Source organism: Phyllostomus hastatus, unplaced genomic scaffold (genome assembly GCF_019186645.2).
Source record: "Phyllostomus hastatus isolate PE091 unplaced genomic scaffold, TTU_PhHast_1.1 phas_scaffold_387, whole genome shotgun sequence".
NCBI classification, from domain to species: domain Eukaryota; kingdom Metazoa; phylum Chordata; class Mammalia; order Chiroptera; family Phyllostomidae; genus Phyllostomus; species Phyllostomus hastatus.
In genome coordinates this window covers 2,118,469-2,138,134 of record NW_025334027.1, presented here as the reverse complement: position 1 = coordinate 2,138,134, position 19,666 = coordinate 2,118,469, and the positions used below count along the sequence as shown (strand labels likewise).

The following is a 19,666-nucleotide window of genomic DNA, read 5'->3' as shown; positions in this document are numbered from 1 at the left end:
ATGTGGTAGAGCCTGCTTCTCTCCTGTTTAGTAGGTGGCATCCTGTAGCTCCTGTCCCCTAGGAAGGGGAGGCAATTTATATCACTGGTCTTCAGACTGGGGCAGGAGTAGACAGGGCTGGGGATAAAGGACCACGATGGCTACCAGGTGTAGCGGTCAGTGATCCATGAATGTTGAAAGGCACCACCACTGTCTTCCCTGCTCCGAGGGCAACTGCCTTCTGGTGGGGATGGCCCTGCCTGGCCCCTGACAGTAAGGTTGTTGTTGGCTTTGTATTTTACAGCCCGCCTGGCTGTCCTGGCCATTTGGTATACAGATTGCTTGGTGTCCAGCACACGGAAAGGCCAATGGGACCTAGAGTGCATTTGCAGGACTGACATGGTCTAAACGTGCAACATGAGCATGCACCACCTGAGTCTCCCAGGGAAATCGTGCTCCTTGGGAGTCATGGTGCCCACCACCATTAATGTCAATCTGTTTTTTTTTTTAGACACTGATGGGCATGAGTGAGACCCAGCCAGTTGAGCAAAGTAAGTGCCTCACTTACTTTGGGGATGAGTTTACCCTGTAGCTCCACCAGCCTCTGGAGCTGGCCCCACAATAGCAGCTTCCACAGTCCTTGCCTCCAGGCACCAGCTCTAGGTGGTTAGGGCTGGTCTGAACCCTGTGCCTGGGGCCTCTGGCCACTTGGGGGCAGCAGGAGCCCTGCTCACCCTTGGTGTCTCTCCGTGCAGGCCAGCAGCTGACTCGGACAGCAGGCCCTGCTACTGGACCAGTCCCTTCGAGTTTTCCCTGCTCAGGGGGCAGGCGCTCTGCTTTTGCACAGCCTCCTATGTACTACTTCAGCATGTAGCGGGCCTTCAGTGGCAACACTCCCTCTGCCGAGTTATTAACCTCTCAGAGGAGCACAGGAGGACCTGGATGAAAGGCGGGAACACCTGGAGGTTATTTTCTCTTTTGCTGAGGCCTAGTGATGGCAGCCACTGAGCCATCCCAGAACGCCTGACTCCCTAAGAAGATCAACTGCAGACGCCAGGCAGGGAGGTCAGTTCAAGCCTTCAGATCCTCCCGCAGCTGGACATCCTGGGGAGTTCGTGATTGCATTGAGTCCCCGCGCTTGGGGGAGGGGTGCCCTCTGTCTACTCAGCACTGCTGGAGCTGCCCCCCTCCTGGCTTTGAGCCTGCTGCCTATCATGAATATTAAAGTCGGTTTATCAAGGCAAAGTTTCCCTGCTTGGTGCTAGAGTGCGTAGGAGGGTGGGGGACCTGCCAACCGTGTGCATTGCCGGTGGTAACCGCTGGGCGCGTGGGTATGGGAAGGCCAGACTCTCAAACTGTAAGGATGGGACTAGCCCACGTGTCTCTCCACTGCCATCCCCGTAGGTCCTGCCGTACAGGACAGAAGCACAGACCCCAAGCCTGCTCCTTCCTGCACCAGCCGAGGGGATTGCACTTTGTTTTGTTTTGTTGTTTTTTTAGATTTTATTTTTAGAGACAGGGGAAAGGGAGAGAAAAGTTGATGTGTGAGAAATACATCAATTAATTCACACGCTCTCAGTGGGGATTCTGTCCGCAACCCAGGCACGTGCCCTGACAATGCATCCTGGCGCTCAATCCACTGAGCCACAGGAGCCAGAGCAGGGGGACTGCACTTTGAACCACAGCTCCTGCCCCATTGCAGCACCGCCCCCCAAGAACCCCACCCCCCACGGAGCGTGGTTATCCAGGACCGGTTTGGCCATTGGCTGGGTTGCCCGCCCCGCCCCGGCCTCAGTTTCCCAGCCGCCCGGGGCGGACCTGGGGCGGACCTGGGGCGGAGACCAGCTCGAACCACGCTGGGCGGAGACCGGCTCGAACCACGCGGGGCGGAGACCAGGAGCTGACGCGACCGCCCCGCCCACAGATTTAACCACCGGTCGCCACTGCCTCCGCAGACAGCCTTAAGTGCAGGAGGCTCGGACCCGTGGCTGATGCCGGGTGCCCCGCCTCCCGCCTCCCGCCTCCCCGCAATGGCGGCGCCCCGCGATCTGGCGGCGGCCGCGCCCGCGCCCGGAAAGGCCAAGCTGACGCACCCGGGGAAAGCCATCCTAGCAGGTGGGCTCCTCGAAGACAGGAATCCAGGGCCCAGCTGTCGCACCGGTCCCGCCGGGCTTCCAAGTGGCCCGGGATGCCTAGAACCCCCCCCTACTTCCGGGTTGGGCGGGGGGCGCGGCCCTGTTCACCGGCGCTCACCCTGTGTCACCCCAAGGCGCCTCCGCAGGGCAACGGGGGTGGGGCTTAGGGTCCTGGTCGTACAAAGTCCAGGACGGGGGAGGGGCCCGGGCGGCAGGGGGCGGGGCGCCGGGGCGGGGGTCTCTGGCCAGGAGTTCCCGATTCCCGCAGGCGGCTTGGCAGGAGGCATCGAAATTTGCATCACCTTCCCCACTGAGTACGTGAAGACGCAGCTGCAGCTGGACGAGCGCTCACACCCGCCGCGCTACCGAGGCATTGGTGAGAAGCGGGCAGCCGCGGGGAGCTCCAGGGGGCGGGCCCCGGGTGAGGCGGGAGTCGCTGACCGCCCCCTCCCCCAGGGGACTGCGTGCGTCAGACAGTCCGCAACCATGGCGTCCTGGGCCTTTACCGAGGCCTCAGCTCCCTGCTCTATGGCTCCATCCCCAAGGCAGCGGTCAGGTGAGGTGGGCTTGGGGCGGGGGCGGCCTCCGGAGAGTGCTACGGGCAGTGGCAGCCCTTCTCACCCCACTGCCTTGCGCCCCAAGGTTCGGAATGTTTGAGTTCCTCAGCAACCACATGCGGGACGCCCAGGGACGGCTGGACAGCACCCGCGGGCTGCTGTGCGGCCTGGGCGCTGGAGTGGCTGAGGCCGTGGTGGTGGTGTGCCCAATGGAGACCATCAAGGTGAGGAGGTTCCATGTAGGGACAAAGCATGCCAAGGGCATCTGGGGTGGTGGATGCTGGGGTGGCCCTGTGTCCCTGTGTCCACCCGAAACGTTGAGGTTGGGAGGGTCCAGCAGGAGAGGGCAAGGTGTTCGTGGGGAACTGCCTGGAAAGCTGTGTGCAGGATGGGCCACCCGTGGAGGCTGGACTCTCCTGAAAGCAGTGGGAAGATGGTAAGTTTCTTAAAAACACTTTTATAAACAGAAAACAGTGTTTTCTGGTATTACCTTAGCTATGGGCAATACTAGCAAACACACCTGCAGAGGCTCCCTGCCGAGTCCGGCCCTCTCATCTTCTGGACCTCAAGTCCCACAGTAGTCTTGGTTGGCCCTGTGTCTAGATGAAAAGGTGTATCTTCAACCATGGCCTGACCTTGGAGGGCTCTGGACCTGCAAGCTAAGGGGCCATGTGTGCCTTACCAGTGGCACCCTGAGAGCCAGCTCCTTTACGTTCCTCTCTCTCAGGTGAAATTCATCCATGACCAGACCTCCCCCAACCCCAGATACAGAGGATTCTTCCACGGGGTCAGGGAGATTGTGCGGGAACAAGGTGAGTCATTTGGCCCTACTCTTCAGGTAGGGTCGGACCTCAGCCAGGAGGGAAAGGACGTGTGCTCACTTCCCCTTCCTGCCTTGGCACTTCTCTGTGTAGCCTCCCCCAGGCCCCAGGTGGGGCTAACCCCGGTATCTTCCTGCCCCCAGGGCTGAAGGGGACATACCAGGGCCTCACAGCCACTGTGCTAAAGCAGGGATCCAACCAAGCCATCCGCTTCTTCGTCATGACCTCCCTGCGCAACTGGTATCGAGGTGTGTCTGCTGCCCCGAGACCCCATCTTCACACACTTTTAGGCTCCCCTGCCAGGGTTCTGCCCCGTGAGGATCCCACCTATATAGGCCCTAGTCCATGCTCTTCCCCAGTCCTCAGAGTTGGCCCCTTTACCTTCCCATCGTCTTCTGATTGCAACCCCACCCACATCTAGGGGACAACCCCAACAAGCCCATGAACCCACTGATCACCGGGGCATTTGGAGTTATTGCGGGTGCAGCCAGTGTCTTCGGGAACACTCCTCTGGACGTGATCAAAACCCGGATGCAGGTGGGGTAAAGCTGGGAAGGAGGGAGGGGAGCTTGGGACGGCCCCTGGCTGCTGAGCCCTGCAGTGTGCTGGTGTCCCACAGGGCCTGGAGGCAAGCAAATACCGGAGCACGTGGGACTGCGGCTTGCAGATTCTGAAGAACGAGGGGCTCAAGGCGTGAGTTGGGGAGAGATGGGGCTGTTGTCCCCGCCCCAGGCCCTTCCTGGCCTTCTTGCTAGGCTTCACCCCAAACCCCCTCCAGCATCTAGACCCACCCCCACTGTCCAGGGGCACAGTCCTTCATTTGCCTCCTCTCCTACTTTTTTCTCCCACCCTACCCAGGTTTTACAAGGGCACTGTCCCCCGCCTGGGCCGGGTCTGCCTGGACGTGGCCATCGTGTTCATCATCTACGATGAGGTGGTGAAGCTGCTCAATAAAGTGTGGAAGACGGACTGACCCCGAAGGGTCTGCATCGGGGCTACCCTTGGGCAGCTCCACACCAGCCCCCTGCGCCCTCTTCTCATGATTCCAGTGCAGTCGTGCCAAAAGGCCTCCTTCCCTGTCCCCTGTACTCCATGGCCTGGGCCTGTCCCCTGTGGCCATTGAGTGCATGTGTCCCATAGTACTGTGTGTCCTGTGTGATCCATATAATACCACCATTGTGTCCATGTGTTCAGTGGAGGCTGGGTGTCTCTCTGGACTGTGACTCTGTGCCCACTTGTCCATGTGCTTACTCACGAGCCATGTGCCTGTGGTTCGTGTTTTGTGTTATGTGACCCTGTGTCCCACTTCCCGGGGTGCCTCTGTAGTCTGGGTCCATGGCCCTGTAGCCATGGCTCAGTCCTGGCCCGATGCCTTTCACCATGGGCAGCAGAGGCACCAGCCCCCGGCCTACCACAGCTGCCTCCAGGCCTCAGCCTGGCCTCACTGCATTCCAGGGGCTGTATGGCCCCCCCGCTTCTCCTGACACTGGCCTTAACTGGCCCTTGGGCCCTCCCTCCGCCTGGGACAGGGTGGCACCCTCCACTCTCAGGACCACCCTCCCAAGGCAGAATAAACTGGATCCTGTCACACCCTTCTGTTCCTGCGTGGGCCCTTCTGTGGGTGGGCAGTAATGGCCACACCTTTGTGATGGTCAAGCCTGCCTCATCTGTGGATACTGGCAGGGGGACAGGGAAGCCAGGCAGTGGGCAAGCTGGTGGGTGAGCCAGCTGTAGCCACAGTGTCCACCCCCTGAGAGGCCTGACACCAGGCCAAAGAACATCTGCGCCCCATCCAGGCCTTGCCTGTGGCTAAGATCCTGTGGGGTCACTTGGGAGGAAGCAGTGTGTGGGCAAAGAAGAAAACTGCCCCATGCCACTAACTGGGCCTGGGGCTCTTGTTTGTCCCTCCACCGGTAATTACATCCACCTCCCTCCCTGCCTCTTGGTTTCTCCATAAAATTGTATGTTACTGTTTCTAGTCCCCTGAGGCTCTGAGCAGGGGGGGCCTTTCCTCACTCCACCCAGGCTGGGAGGCGGCTGCCTTGTGGCAGGAGTGGGTGGAGCCTCCTGACCAGGGCCCTACTGGTTACTTACCTCACAGCCCTGAACCTCAAAGGTAGGCATCCCTCTTGCAGGAATCCCAGGATCCAGGCACATGTGGGAGCCCCATAGGGCTTGCAGGTTGTGGCTCTCAGCTCCTGATCTGAGGTGCCGGGAAGAGAATCCCCAGGGCTCTTTCTACCACCTCAGATCAGGAGCTGGGAGCCACAACCAGCAAGCCAAGTGGAGGAGACCGAGAGCAGGATGGGGTGAGCCAGTGCCCTTGCCTGTGTGGAGGCAGGAGGGGCCTTCCATGCGTAAAAGTCATGAAGAGGTTTAGCTCAGGCTGTGAAGTAACTTGCCAGCAGAAACCTCCCAGTAGGAAGGTCCCCTCCCTGGAACTGTTCCTTCTGGGGGAGAGTGCCCCATTTGGTAACAGCACCTGGATCCCAGGAGTCAGGTAGATCTGAAAGCCAGATGTTGGCTTGGAGGGCAAGGAAACACAGGGTTTTGAAGGACTGGGCTGTGTGCCCATGGAGTTCACAGGAGACTTGCTAGTCTTTACCACGATGGAGGGGAAAGGGCCCAGCAGCAAAGCTTGCCTGCCCGCAGAGGCCAAGGGCTGTTCACCCCCATATACACCAAGTGTGCAGGAAACTGGAGGCTGGAGCCTCAACCTCAGGCCACCAGGTCAGCTTCAGAGGCTTTGCTGTGGGGATGAAAGCGGATGATGGGCAGTGCTGTCCCACAGCACAGGCTACTGAGGCAAGAGGGGCATACAGCCACCCCGGCGCCTGCTGTCCTGGCCACAGCCTCTGTGACAAGTGCAGGGGCAGAACCCTGGCTCCCTATCTGTTCACTGTGTGACCTTGGGCAAGTCACCTAACTTCCAGTTCCTAACTTACAACATTGGGTGACACAGGAACCCACCCCAGTCAGTTTGGGGATAAAATGATGTGATCTTTGTAAGGTGCTTAGAACAATGCTTAGCACAGTAGGCCCACACATGGTAGCTTTCCTCTTTGGATTGCAAGAGGTAGTTTGCAGTCTTGGGTGTCCAGGCAGTTCCTAGAGGGCAAAGCCCAGTAGCTAGGTCCTGAGGGGACTTAATGCCTCCCCCCCCCCCCAACGCTGACCTCCAGGGATGGCATCCACTCACTGACTATACACCAGCACCTCAGAGTCCTTTCCTATCCCCTTCACAGAAAGGAAGGGACCGAGCCTACCCTTGGCTGAGAGGAGGGCTTGAGGACCTGTACTCAGAAATGGCAGGAACCCTGCCATAATTTTAGGGTCCCCTGCTGAGCCTCACAGCACAATGTGGACAGCAGACAGAGTTGACCAAGCTGGGGCTGAGGGCCCTGAGGCTGTGAGCTGGGAGTTGCCACCTGCATGTTGGAACCCTCCTGTTCACACATTGCCCAAAAAGTGCACAGCCTGTTTCTGGAGACCTGAGGGCAGGCGTGCTGGCAGGGAGCGGTGCAAGAAAGAGCTTGCTGTGTCGGCTGAGAGCCAACAAGGCTGAAGGGAAGTGAGTAGGAGAGCAGCTGGAGAGGCAGGCATGGGCCAGGAGGGAACCCAGCTGCATTTGACCAAGACCCAAAGGCTGCAGAGAGGAGGCAAAGGGCAGAAACCTGTGCAGATGCCAGGCTACTGGAACTAGAACCACTGCCTGCTGCAACCACAGTGGGAACAAAACAATAGAGATATGGGCAGAACTTCAAGTAATCAAGAAGCAGAACAGACTATACCTCCAGCCTGGTCAGGCCAGGGTCCGGGAGGAGGCAGCTATGCTGCCTATCAGGAGAGACGTGAGTTGTAGCATGTGGAGACCCAAACTCACCATATTCCTCCCACAATCAGAGCCTCTGTGCCCAGCTGGAAGCCACAGCCAGCCTCCACTCAGCCTCAGGCAGCCTTCACCATCTGGCGGGGCCTCCAGCCTGGGATCACAAAATGTGCCCAGGAAGGACAAAGGCCTCAGAGACAGAGCAAGGGAGTGGAGGTGGGGTGGTGGCTGCTTCTGGGGCAGGGTTCAGCCAACCTCCAGCCCCTCACTACTGTGTGGCTAGCCCCTCCAGGCAAAGGCCCTCAGGCAGCTGCCCTCTAGCCCCCCACCCCAACTTCCCTGAACCCTTTCCTCATTGGGTGGCACTGCTGCACAGGTTGCCCCTGGGTTTTCCCATGTCCTTCTATAGGTAATGAATGGCAATCAGAGCTTAATACACACACACACACACACACACACACACACACACACGAATACTGTCACTCCTAACAAATGGTCTGTCTCCTGTTAGCCCAACAAAGAGACCTCTGTTTTTCAGATTGTGCCCTTGGCCTTCACAGCAAACACAATCTCAGCTGAGGATGCCGGAGTATTTTCCTCTGGACTTTCTACTTCCTACGTGTTTTCAGATACCCTGGTCGGGGGTATTTGGTAAGGGGCACAAAATTAGGGGGCCTAAGGAGCTCCTGCCTCCTCAAGACCTGGGAACAGGGACTGGGCACACCAGGACAAGGATGGAGATATAGGCAGTGGAGAAGGACCACAGGAGGACCCCTGAGAACACTCAGGATCCATGGCCTAGGCCAACAATGTGGGTGATTTACAGAACACGTGATAGTCCCTGGTGTGGCCTTGTAGCTCCCCTCCTCCCACATCCACCTGGCAAATATCCCTGAGAGCAGCTTCCCCTCCGCTCAGATTGGGCCAGGCCCTGACCCCTGACCCTCCCCAACTGTCGTCACCTTTGTCTCCTCTGTTAGGTTAGCCACACCCACCTCTCGATTTTCCATTGGCCTGAGCCTGACCTGGGAGGCCCCACTGGGCCCAGGGGTGTCATCTCCTGAAGTGACCTCATGGGATAAGCCATGTCACCCCCTCTGCCCCTAAGCACTGCTCAGATGCCTACATTGGCCTGCAGCCCGAAGGCCGGCTGGAAAGCACTGCCTCAGGAAGATACCGGGCCCTTGGGCATTTTAAGAAGGCTGACCGGGTTGAAGCCTCTGAAGCTGTCTGACCAGCCTGCTCATTGGTCCCTGGCGGCCCGCACCACCGAGTCCCCTCCTCCACCCGCTGCCTGTGACCTGGCAAGGCACCCTGCTCTCGGTGCCTAGGTGCCTAGGAGACTCCCCCAGGGTTGTGCTGGAGGGAAGGTAAATGAACTGCCCGCGATCGTAACCCGGGAGCTTATCCTGCGGGTTGGATTAGGTCACGGGAGAGGGGTTAACGCCTGTCAGGGCTGAGAAGAGGGTCGCCCCGACGCTCACTCATCTGCTCCCCGGGGTCGGTTGCTAAAGCCCGCAGACCATCAGGGCCTCTCTCAGCCCCGGGTTTTAGAGGTCCGGAGACCGGGCTCCGTGGGCGCGGGAGGTAACCAGTAGGTTTCCAGAGACCCATTTGTGAAGAAGGAGCCGGTTTCCACGGGGTCTCCCCAGGTCAGGTGGCGCTCCGGGAGGACCCGGGAGAGCCGCTGCTCGCTCCCGGAAGTCGGGGGCGGCGCGCGCTGATGACATCACGGGCGCGCGCCCGGTGTTTGGGCAAGGTGGCTAGACTGCCCCGACTGCCTTCACGGTCAATGTCTCCAGGCCCTGGTCCTCATATTTCACCGCCCGCGCCCCAACCTCGCCTGCAATCCCCCAACACCCAGCCGCTCCCCGAGTCCCTGTGGCGCTTGACCCGACGACCGACTGCTCAGACTGAGCGCTTCCAAGGGCCGCTCACGCGCCAGTCTATGGGGACGCCTTACCAGGCCACCCCCCGCCGCGGTCGCCGCCGCCTGGAGATGCCTGTTTCCCCAGACCCACCTGCCCTGTCTTAACCCCCAGACCTCTGCACATCTGTCGTTCCCTCTTCCTGAACACTTTTCCTCACCCTCGATCCGTAATTCTCAATGTCCTTCAGGCCCTGCCTGATCCTTGCGCAGAAAGGGGGTATGGTCCCCTTTCCGCGCTGTTTCCCCTTCCGGTGTCCTCAGACCTAAGCCCCCAGAGGAAAGAGCCTGGCCCCATGGTTCACCCGCTGTGTCCCTCCACAGGGTCTGGGCTAGAGAGACCCTGGTTACTGCCACCACCAAGTGCAGGAAGGAAGGATTTCCAACTGTGTCATTTTCTTCCCTGAAGCTTTTGCTCCAGTGTCCCCAGTCTCAGCCATGGGAAAGGAGAAAAAGGTCAGGGGCCAAAAGGCTCCTTCAGCCTCCCTCCATGGCTAACCCCTACCTACTCTACCTTACCAGCCACCCCCAGTTCAGCCACCTGTTGCCATCCATGGGCTCATGTAAGGTATGGTGGCCTTGTCACATCCCCATGGCAGAGGAGGGAAACCCTATGGTGCAGGGTCACCCCTCTAAGTCCCCCACTGTGGGAGCCTGTCATTTGCAACCCAACAGGAGTGGGGGCTGAGTGGATGTCCCTATAGGAGACAGCGGTGAGCACAGGCTGCACAACGGAACAGTGGCGCCCCCCAGCTGGAACTTCCCTCCTCTCAGCTAGCCCCACTTCTCAGATGGGAAAACCCAGGCACAGACTAAGGACCCCTCTGGGGGCTACGGAGCCGGGGCCCCCATCCTGCCCCACATGGTGAGAGGTGGCTGGAGAGAAGTGATGGAGGAGACAGCAAGTGGCATCACATCAGCTCTGTCAGCTAGTGGATGAACAAACATGCCCCTTGGGGGTCCCTACCTGGGAAGGGTCTCCAGGGGAAAGATGGGGAGTCTGCAAGCAGTGGCTCTGTGTGCTGGTCAGTGTCATCAGCCGGCACCCTCAGTCTGAGACCTGCTTCTGGGCCACGTGTGCTAGGAAGGGATGTGTGCGTGGCTGAGCCCAGGTTCAGTGAGGAGGCTGACACCCAGGGTCACAAAGGTGGAGGAAAGGAAGGCATCCTTCTTTCTACTGGACAGGAGAAGGGAAGGGTGACGGGCGAGCAGGGGTGTCCCCAATCTCCATGGAAGGCTGGCAGAGTTTTCAAAGGCTGGAACCAAGAGCAGGTTCCACACATACCTAGTGGGCCAGGTCTACACATCAGCGTGGGCCAACCATGGTGTTCATTCCTCTCTCTGGCTGTCAGGACCAATATGACCTGGGGCCAGCAAGCCCTGGTGACAGTGGGGGAAACAGAGACCAGCCACAGTGGACTGCAGAGGTACCATGGTTGCTCCCCTTAGGTGTCCACCTCCGGTGCACCTCCGTTCCCTGCTGACAATTGAGCGGCCAAAGCAGATTAACCCGGGTGCTAATCCCCCCTAATGGCTTCAGAATCCCCAGCGCCAAGCAGCTAAGCCGGCCTTTCTCCGTGGCCGCGGACGGCCTCCCTGGCGGCTTCAGCCTCGCTGCGGGGCGATGCTATCTCGGCCTGGCGGGCCTCGGGTCCGCGCTAATCCCCAGCGCTCGCTTTCTTCCCGGTCCCGTTCGAGATCGGGCCGATTGGCGTTTGATTACCGCCTCTATCGAGGGCCTCTTTGTGAGATCGGTCCTAAATCCCCTAATTCCGTGATAAAGGCGGCATTAGCGGGCTTTTGCTGCAGAAAAAGGCACCGCAATGAAAGAAAGCAATCAGGGGAATCCTGATGCCATCTCCTGCTGCAGGCTGTGGAGGAAGGCAGGAAAGAGGCCCCAGTAAGGGGATGGGGAGAGGGAGGGAGAGGCCTCCAGGACAGAGGCCAGCCCTGGCTCCCCACTTTCATCGGTGTCCAGTTCCCCAGCCCTGGGCAGCAACCAGGACGCCCTCCCCCAACCTGGCCGCCATCTCAGCTGAATGCTGAGGGACCACACACACCCAACTCCCCTCTAGACTCGGCCCTGCACTTGCTGGGACCTAACCCCCAAACCAGCCCTGGGCCTTGTTAGGTCTGCCTTTCAGCCCTGGACTCTGACTATCCAAAGCCAGTGGCCTCTCAGGACTCATCTGCATATCCATTCCTCCATGGCCTCTGATGCTTCCCCAGCCCTTCCCACTACCTGCCACACCACTCCCCCATACCCACACAACAGTCCCTGCCCCACCCTTTTAGCACTGACCGGCTTTGACCAGTCCTGGAAGCAGCTGGGCCTGCTCTTCAGTCTGGGAGATAGAAGTGATGGCAGCTAGGATTGTCAGGGAGCATGTGTAGGTGGCTGGAGCCTGAGACCTCCGGTGAAGGGCAGGTGGGGTAAGCTGAGAGGGCTCCTCTTCCAAGGCCACAATGAGCCCCAGGGTGGCTGAGAGGGACCAGGCTGGCTGCAAGACTTGGGAATTGGAGGAGCTGACTTGGAGCCTGGGCAGCTGGAGAGAGGAGGCAGAGGCCCAATGGGGCAGATGGACAGAGGCGGCAGAGCACAGGGGCTGAGGGACTGCGGTAACTGGGCAGCTGATCCTCTTATCCTGAGACTCTGAAGCCAGGAGCACCATGATTGGATTTGTGTTTGCAGAGATCACTGCTTCTGTGGCAGGCTCACTTTGGAGAGGGTGTGAGGCAAGGAAAGGGGCCAGGAGTGGGTTGGAAGGTTCTCATATCAATAGTTTTCTGAGTAGTATTTATTTGCTTTACATTCAGTTCATTTATCAGTTCATCTGTTGATGGACGCTTAGGTTGTTTCTTGTTTAAGGCTAGTACTAATAAAACTGCTATTAACATTCAAATAATCTTTCACTTCTCAGTTCCCTTGGGTAAACTGCTAGGATTAGAACGGCTGGATCATATAGGTGTGTTTAACTTCATAGGAAACTGCCATATTATTTTCCAAAGTGGTTGTTCCTTTTCACATTTCCACTGCAAGTATTATGTCATCTGCATATAGAGACAGTGTTTCTCTTTCCTTTATTTGAAAAAAGAAAAGATTTTATTTATTTATTTTTAGAGAGAGGGGAAGGAAGGGAGAAAGGGAGGGAGAGAAACATCAATGTGTGGTTGCCTCTCAAACACCCCCCACCAGGGACTTGGCCCACAACCCAGGCATGTGTCCTGACTGGGAATCGAACTGGCAACCCTTGGGTTTGCAGGCCGGCATTTAATCCATTGAGCTACACCAGCCTCTTTTTCCTTTTTGATCTTTACACCTTTTATGTGTTTTTCTTCCCTTATTGCTCTGGCTAGGACTTCCAAGACAATGTTGACCACAAGTGGTAAGTGTGGACATCTTTGCCTTATTCCTGATCTTGGGAAGAAAATGTCCAATATTTTCCCATAAAGTATGGTAGTAATTGTAGGTTAACTCTAGGTTATTAATGAAGTTGTTCATAATATTTCCTTATTGTCTTTTTAACATCTGCATAATCTGTTGTGGAATCCCCTCTTTCACACTTAATATTGATAATTTTTTTCTAGTTGAATTTAGTTTGTCAATTTTATTGATCAATAAGCACGTGACCAATAAGCACATGAAAAGATGCCCAATATCACTAATCCTTAGGAAAATGAATTCAAAACCACGAGACACTTCACATCCATTAGGATGACCGTAAATTTAAAGAAAAACAAAACAGAAAATAACATGTTGGTGAAGATACAGAGAAAGTGGAACCCTTGTGCTTTGCTGGTGGGAATGTAAGATGGTACTGCCGTTGTGGAAAACAGTTTGATGGTTTCTCAAAAAGCTAAACATAGAATTAGGATATGATGTAGCTATTCCACTTTTAGGAAAATATCCAAAAGAATTAAAAGTAGGAACTCAAGTAGATATACACCTAGAATCACAACAGCATTATTTAGAACAGTCAGAAGATGACTATGCTAAATGTTCACCGATAAGTCAATAGATTTTAAAATGTGGTATATGGCCCTGACTGGTGTGGCTCAGTTGGTTGGGCATCGTTCTGCAAAGCAAAAGGTCACTGGTTCTATTCTCCGTCAGGGCACATGCCCGGGTTGCAGGTCCAGTCCCCAGTTGGGGCTCATAGGAGAGGCAACTGATTGATGGTCCTCTCTCACATAGATAATTCTCTCCCTCTCATTCTCTCTCCCTTCTCCTCTCTCTAAATATAAATAAATAAAATCTTTAAAAAATAAAAATAAAAATGAGATATATTCATCAATTGAATTCAGTCATAACCCCTGATTGTCCGGCACTAAGGATAGGGGAAAGTGGGGTGTTACTGCTTAATGAGTATAGAGTTTCTATAAGGGATAATGGACATGTCCCAGAAGTGATAGTGATGATGGTTATATGGCTTTGTGACCAGACTTAATGACACTCAACTGTACACTTAAAAATGGTTAAAACAGCCCTCACCAGGTTGCTCAGTTGGTTGGAAGATCATCCTGTGAACCAAAAGTTCATGGGTTCAGTCCCTGGTCAGGGCACATGTGAGAGGCAACCAGCTGATGCTTCTCTCTCACTTCAGTGTGTCTCCCCTGGCCCTCCTTTCCCTTCTCTCTAAAACCACTGTGCATGTCTTAGGGTGAGGATTTTTTTAAAAAATGGTTAAAACAGTAAATTCTATGCTATGTATGTTTCATCACATTAAAAAATAAATAAAAATAATGGAAGAGCAAAAGGACAAGGTCCCCTGAACCAATGGACTATCATGATCTCTTCCCCAATTTCTAGCCAGTTCTCAGGCCCAGGTCTTTTCTGCCGAAGTCTCCTTCCCAGGAGGAAGGATCCAGCAACACCATGGAACACATTTATAGGAGTGATGCCCGAGTCCTTCTGCAATGGGACCTATGTCCATCTCCCCAGGCAACTGTCTACGGAGGGAAGGGAAACCCCAGAGCATTTCAGGGCTGCTGCGCACACAAAGCTGCCGGGTACAGGCTCCAGGTTCACAGTGACGCCTGGGGCCCGAAGTGCTATCACGGCTTCCCTGACAGAACGGGGTATGGAGAGGCCGGGCACTGCATGGAGTACTGGCCTGATTCCAAGGCGCACAGGCTTCATAACCTCCTGCTGGTATTTCTCCAGTTTCGGGATGCGTATTTGGCATATACATACTAAGCATTGGACAGAACATCCACAATGGTTTCTGATCGTTAGAGTAGGACCTATTTGTGACAGCTCCTGAACTGCCCCTCTACCAAAGATAAAATAATAATAATAATAATAATAATAATAATAATAATAATAATGTTGTCTCCCAGGAAGAACATCAGGGGTGAATGTCATGGTTAAAGACGTAAAGAATGCAGGGTGGTGGTGTCTAGCAAATCCTTGTTTAATGCATTAGTCTGGCTCCTGCAAAAACCGGATCATACAACACCCCTTTGTGATAAAACACTCAGCAAATTTGAAATAGAAGGGAATCTCCTCAGCCTGGCATCTATGAACAATCCACAGCTGACACCATACTTCACGATGGAGACCAAATCCTTTCCCTCCCAGATCAAACCCACCCTCACCACTTCTGTTTCACATTGAATTGGAGGTTCTAGTCAGTGCAATTAGGCAAGAAAATGGGGTAGAAGGCATTCAGCTTGTAAAGAAATAGAGATCTGTGTTCACAGATAACATGATCTCATATATAGAAAATCTTACAGAATCCACACCACACACAAAGAAACTATTAGATTTAATAAATAAGTCCATCAGGTTGCAAGATTGAAGATCGAGGTACAGAAATCAATTGCAGTGGCAAGGGAGGAGGATAAGGGGGATAATGAGGATAAATGGTAATGAAAAAATACAATAAAAAGTCGATTGTATTTCTATACACTTGCAATGAACAATCTGAAAATGAATATAACCATTCCATTCATAACAGCATTAAAAAGAACAAAGTAATTTAACCAAACAAGTGGAAAACCCATACTTTGAAAATTACAAAACAAAGCTAAAATAAAGCGGGGTTAAGTAAATGAAAGACAGCCCATGTTTATGGATTGGAAAAGTTAATGTTAAGATAGCAGTGCAGCCCTGGCTGGTGTGGCTCAGTGGATTGAGCACCGGCATGTGAACCAAGAGTTTACTGGTTCAGTTACTAGTCAGGGCACGTGCCTGGGTTGCAGGCCAGGTCTCCGGTGGGGGGCATGCGAGAGGCAACCACACATTGATGTTTCTCTCTTTCTCCTTCCCTTCCTCTCTCTAAAAATAAGTAAATATCTAAAAATAGATAAATAAAATCTTTAAAGATGGCCATACAGCCCTGACTGGTGTAGCTCAGTAGATTGAGCGCCAGCCTGCAAACCAAAGGGTCGCCAGTTTGATTCCCAGTCAGGGCACATGCCTGAGTTGCAGGCTAGATCCCCAGTAGGGGGGTGCCCTACAGGCAACCACACATTGATGTTTCACTTCCTCTCTTCCTCTCCCTCTGTCTAAAAACAAACAAACAAATCTAAAAAAAAAAAGAAAAGACAGTGTAGGAGGTGGGAGAGGGTATAAGGGGGATAAATGGTAATAGAAAAAATACAATAAAAATATATACTGCCAAAAAAAAAGTGTAGTACTGCTGTTAGGGGAGGCAATAGGTCAAGGGAGCATAATTCAGAATAAATAAGTTCTCTCAATTATGGTCAATAGATGTTCAACAGGAGCACCAGAACAATACACCAGGGGAAAGAGTAGTCTCTACAATGAATGGTGCTGGGACGCCTGGATAGCCACACACAAAAGAATAAAACGGGACCCTTATCTCACATCACGTATGGGAGTTCACTCATGGATCAGTGTAAAAGCTGAAACTATAAAACTTGCAGTTTTTAAATGGTAAAATGCTGGGGCAAACCTGCATGACCTTGAACTTGCTGATGCTTTCTTAGGTATGACACCAGAAGCACAAGCAACCAAAGGAAAAATTAATTTGACTGACTAAGAAATTAAACATTTTGTGTTTAATGGGCACTATCAAGAAAGTGAAAAACAGCCCCTAGAATGAGAGAAAATATCTGTGGTTGTATATCTGCTAAGGGCTTGTACCTTGGCTAGATAAAGAACTCTCACAACCCAATAATAAAAAGATAAATAAACCAAGTTCCCAGAAGTCCCAGGGCTCTGTGTTGCACGTTCCCTGTGGGGACACCCCCTCAAAGTAAAAGACAAGTCACGGTGCCCTTTACCTCCTCCGCTGAGAGGGAGCGCATCGCGTGGAGGCTCCTCCGGGTTTTGGAGGCAGCAGTGCTGCCGGCCATTTGTTAGATGAGACGGAGCGTGCCAGCTCTGAGCAGAGCCCAGGGCAGAAGAGGAGTCTGCGGCAGGCCCAGGCTTTGGCACAAGCAGCCCTGAGCCCGGCCTGTGACCTGGAAGAGCCCGTGACAAATGCTACAGCAGAGGAAGATGTCACTTGGGGCCTCAGAGAGTTTCTAGTGGGAGAGCTGCAGTGCAAACTCCTAAGGTTCTGGAGCGAGGCCTTGCCACAGGCCATTCACAAACCAGCTCCTGGCTGTTACTGGCCCCTGGCAGGAACTGAGCATCTGACATTGGGCTACCAAGGGACCACGTGGCCAGAATGGCTCATCAGAGCTAGGTACTGTCAGAGCCACCAAATCTTAAGGTACTGTCACACAATGGAAGAGGCATCACCAAGATCAGCTCCCAGCAAATCCAGAGGACATAAGTAAGCTGCATGAGCGAGTGGCTGCCACCCCCATATGGCCTCGTTTGCAGCAGGGTGCCACCTCTGGTGGCCCTGAACAGCAGCAGTAAGAGGAAAGTCCCCAAAAGGCTGGGTTTCTAAGGAGCACTGTGCCATCCATGTTGTATGGAGGGAGAAGTGCCGAGGAAAAGGAGACAGGGTCCCGGAGCCACAGCAAACAGTTGACTAGGTTGGTGCAGGGGCCTGGACAGCCAGAGTAGAATTTCAAAGACAAGGGAGTCAAGGAGAACCGGTGTGACATGGTGCTGGGTGTCCAACTAGTGGACAACAGGGGCCTGGACCTGGGGTGGACGTGAGGAGCCCCATCCCCCAGTATTCCCAGGGACCCGGCTGGGGAATCTATGTTCGCACCCTGGCAGCTTTAGGTTCTGGGTCTTGGAGAGGGTGCTTTCACCAGAAACACAGTAAGAGGGGCACAAAACAGGAACTCTGACAGCTGCTGGGTCACCCGGCTCCTCATGACAGCGAGCAAAGGGGTCCCACACTGGCAGAGGTACCGGGCTCAGATCTTGGGAGCAGGGATGTTAGATCCTCCCTCCACTGGGGATGTCCTTGAGGAGTAGGATCTGGATCCACCCATCGGCTGAGCCCCGCAGACCTCCAGCAGCACTCACCACTCCTGGGAGGGGGAGTCTGGGAACAGCTTCATGACCAACTCAGGCATCAGAGGCAGAAGCCCATCCCACCAGCCTCCCTCTCCTACATCGGCCCAGGAACTGTGACCAGCCAGAATGCCGGGGAGTCTGAATGCAGTGGACCTAACGTGAGAAGCAGTGGGGCTGAGCACAGCAGGGCCAGGGGGAGGGCTCTCCGCCCCACCCAGAGCCGCTCCTCCCCCAAGATGTGAGCTGGGGGCTCACAACTGACTGCTGCTCAGGAGCGTTGGCCAGATGGGAGCCACCCTGGCAGGGCAGGCAGCGCACCCCGACCTCACTCAGGGTGGCCCCAGACACCCTAAGCTAGAGCGGAGCCAGCCTTCCTCTCAGCATCTTCCTCTCCCCCTCTCGTCCCCCTTGGGTGCACCCTCACCCAAAAAAACTCCCTCCTGGTCCTCTTCCACCCCAACCACTGATCTGTTCTCTGTTGCTCTGATGATGCCTTTTCCAAAGTGTCACATAAATGGAATTACACAGCAAGGGAGACTGTTGAGACTGGCTGACTTCTTTCACTCAGCATGACGCATCCATCCACTCACCAGCTGATGGACTTCTGGCTGTGTCTAAGCTTCAGCGATGATTAATAAAACTGCCCTAAACACTCACGGGCAGCACTCTGTGTGAACAGAAGTTTTCACGTCTTGAGAGTGAAGCCCCAGGAACGGAACAGCCAGTTCATGCAGGCAGCGTGTGTTTAGCTCAGTGGGCTGGCTTCTCTGTAGGGAACACTTCCCTCTGCCTCTCGGTTCTCTCTGTCCTGCCCATCGCAGGCAGCTAGCAGAGGTCAGGCGGCTGCTTCAACACCCACCCCGGGCATCTCCTGAGGTAGATCATCTCTCATTCATTAGGTACGTTTTCAATTTTCTATTTCTTGCTCTACTGCAGGTGACAATTTACTAAATTCTTGCCACTCCGTAACGAGGGTCTCCTTCCCTCCGTGTTCCAATAGCACTTTCCCCACTTTCCACTGGGACACACTGTCAGTCTCAGCTGGTCCTTCCAGTCCCAAAGCCGAGGCCATGGGATGTAGGGTTTGTATAGGCAGCATCCCCATTCCTGTCTCTCATCTAGAGCTACATAACCAACCACCCCTGACTTACAATCACCTCACTGTTACCTCTTGCAGGTCTCACTTCTGGTCTCTCGTGCGATGGTGGTCCAAGGTGGCAGGGACAGGAGTCGTCCTCACTCACCCGTGGTGCCCTGTGCTGGTTACTGGCTGGCCCTTCAGCAGGGGCTGCTGACTCGAACGCCTCTGCCTGTCCTCTCCCTGTGGCTGCTGGTGCCTCTCCACAGCATGGCAGCTGGGTTCAAAGGGCAAGCACCCCAAGTTAGATAAGTAGATAGATAGATAGAGAAATGGCAGTGGAGAAGCTGTATCCCCTAGCTGTATGGCCTGGTCTCAGAAATCAGTATCCCTTCTGCTGCATTCTAGAAGTTAGAAGCAAGTCATTGAGCCAGCAGCCCACATTCAAGGAGGAGGGAATTAGCTTTCACCTCTTGAGGGGAGGTGTGTCAAATTCTCTGGCGTGTTTGAAAAGCACCACAGTGGGCCCCTTACCAAGGTGGGCCGGCAAAAAGACAGGGTGTATTTGGAAGTGGAGAGCTGGAGAGAGGGTGTGTCAACCCAGGTGGCTAGGTGGGCAGGTGCACCACTTATCACTGTGGGCAACACCAGGCAGCGATGGGTTTTAAGAAGATCTTGAGTCTGTTTCAGGCATGGTGGCCGGAGATGTTGACCGGTGACTAAAACGGAGGTGTGGAGCAGACTTCAGGAGATGCTGGCCTGGAGCGGGGAGGTGCTGGAAGTGCGAACTCAGGAGTCACTGTCACGGAATGGCGTCTCAAGTCCCAAGGCTGGAGATCACCAAGGGAGAGAATGGGGAGGGAGGAAGAAACAGCCAGGCCTGGGAGGAGGAGGGCACCGCCCTCCCAACCACTGACACTGTCGCCTCCGCTGCAGAACTCAGACCTT

The 19,666-nt window shown here is 54.7% G+C and overlaps 1 protein-coding gene across 1 annotated transcript; it reads left to right on the top strand.

Annotated features, from left to right (window-relative positions):
* The first annotated feature begins 1,807 nt into the window (after window positions 1-1,807).
* SLC25A1 (solute carrier family 25 member 1) lies at window positions 1,808-5,084 on the top strand. The gene is made up of 9 exons (XM_045819915.1): window positions 1,808-2,094; window positions 2,383-2,490; window positions 2,571-2,670; window positions 2,757-2,895; window positions 3,399-3,483; window positions 3,636-3,740; window positions 3,914-4,029; window positions 4,112-4,185; window positions 4,351-5,084. Exons 1-9 carry the CDS (start codon window positions 1,971-1,973, stop codon window positions 4,463-4,465), a joined length of 966 nt encoding a protein of 321 aa, XP_045675871.1. The 5' UTR covers window positions 1,808-1,970; the 3' UTR covers window positions 4,466-5,084.
* The last annotated feature ends 14,582 nt before the right edge of the window (window positions 5,085-19,666 follow it).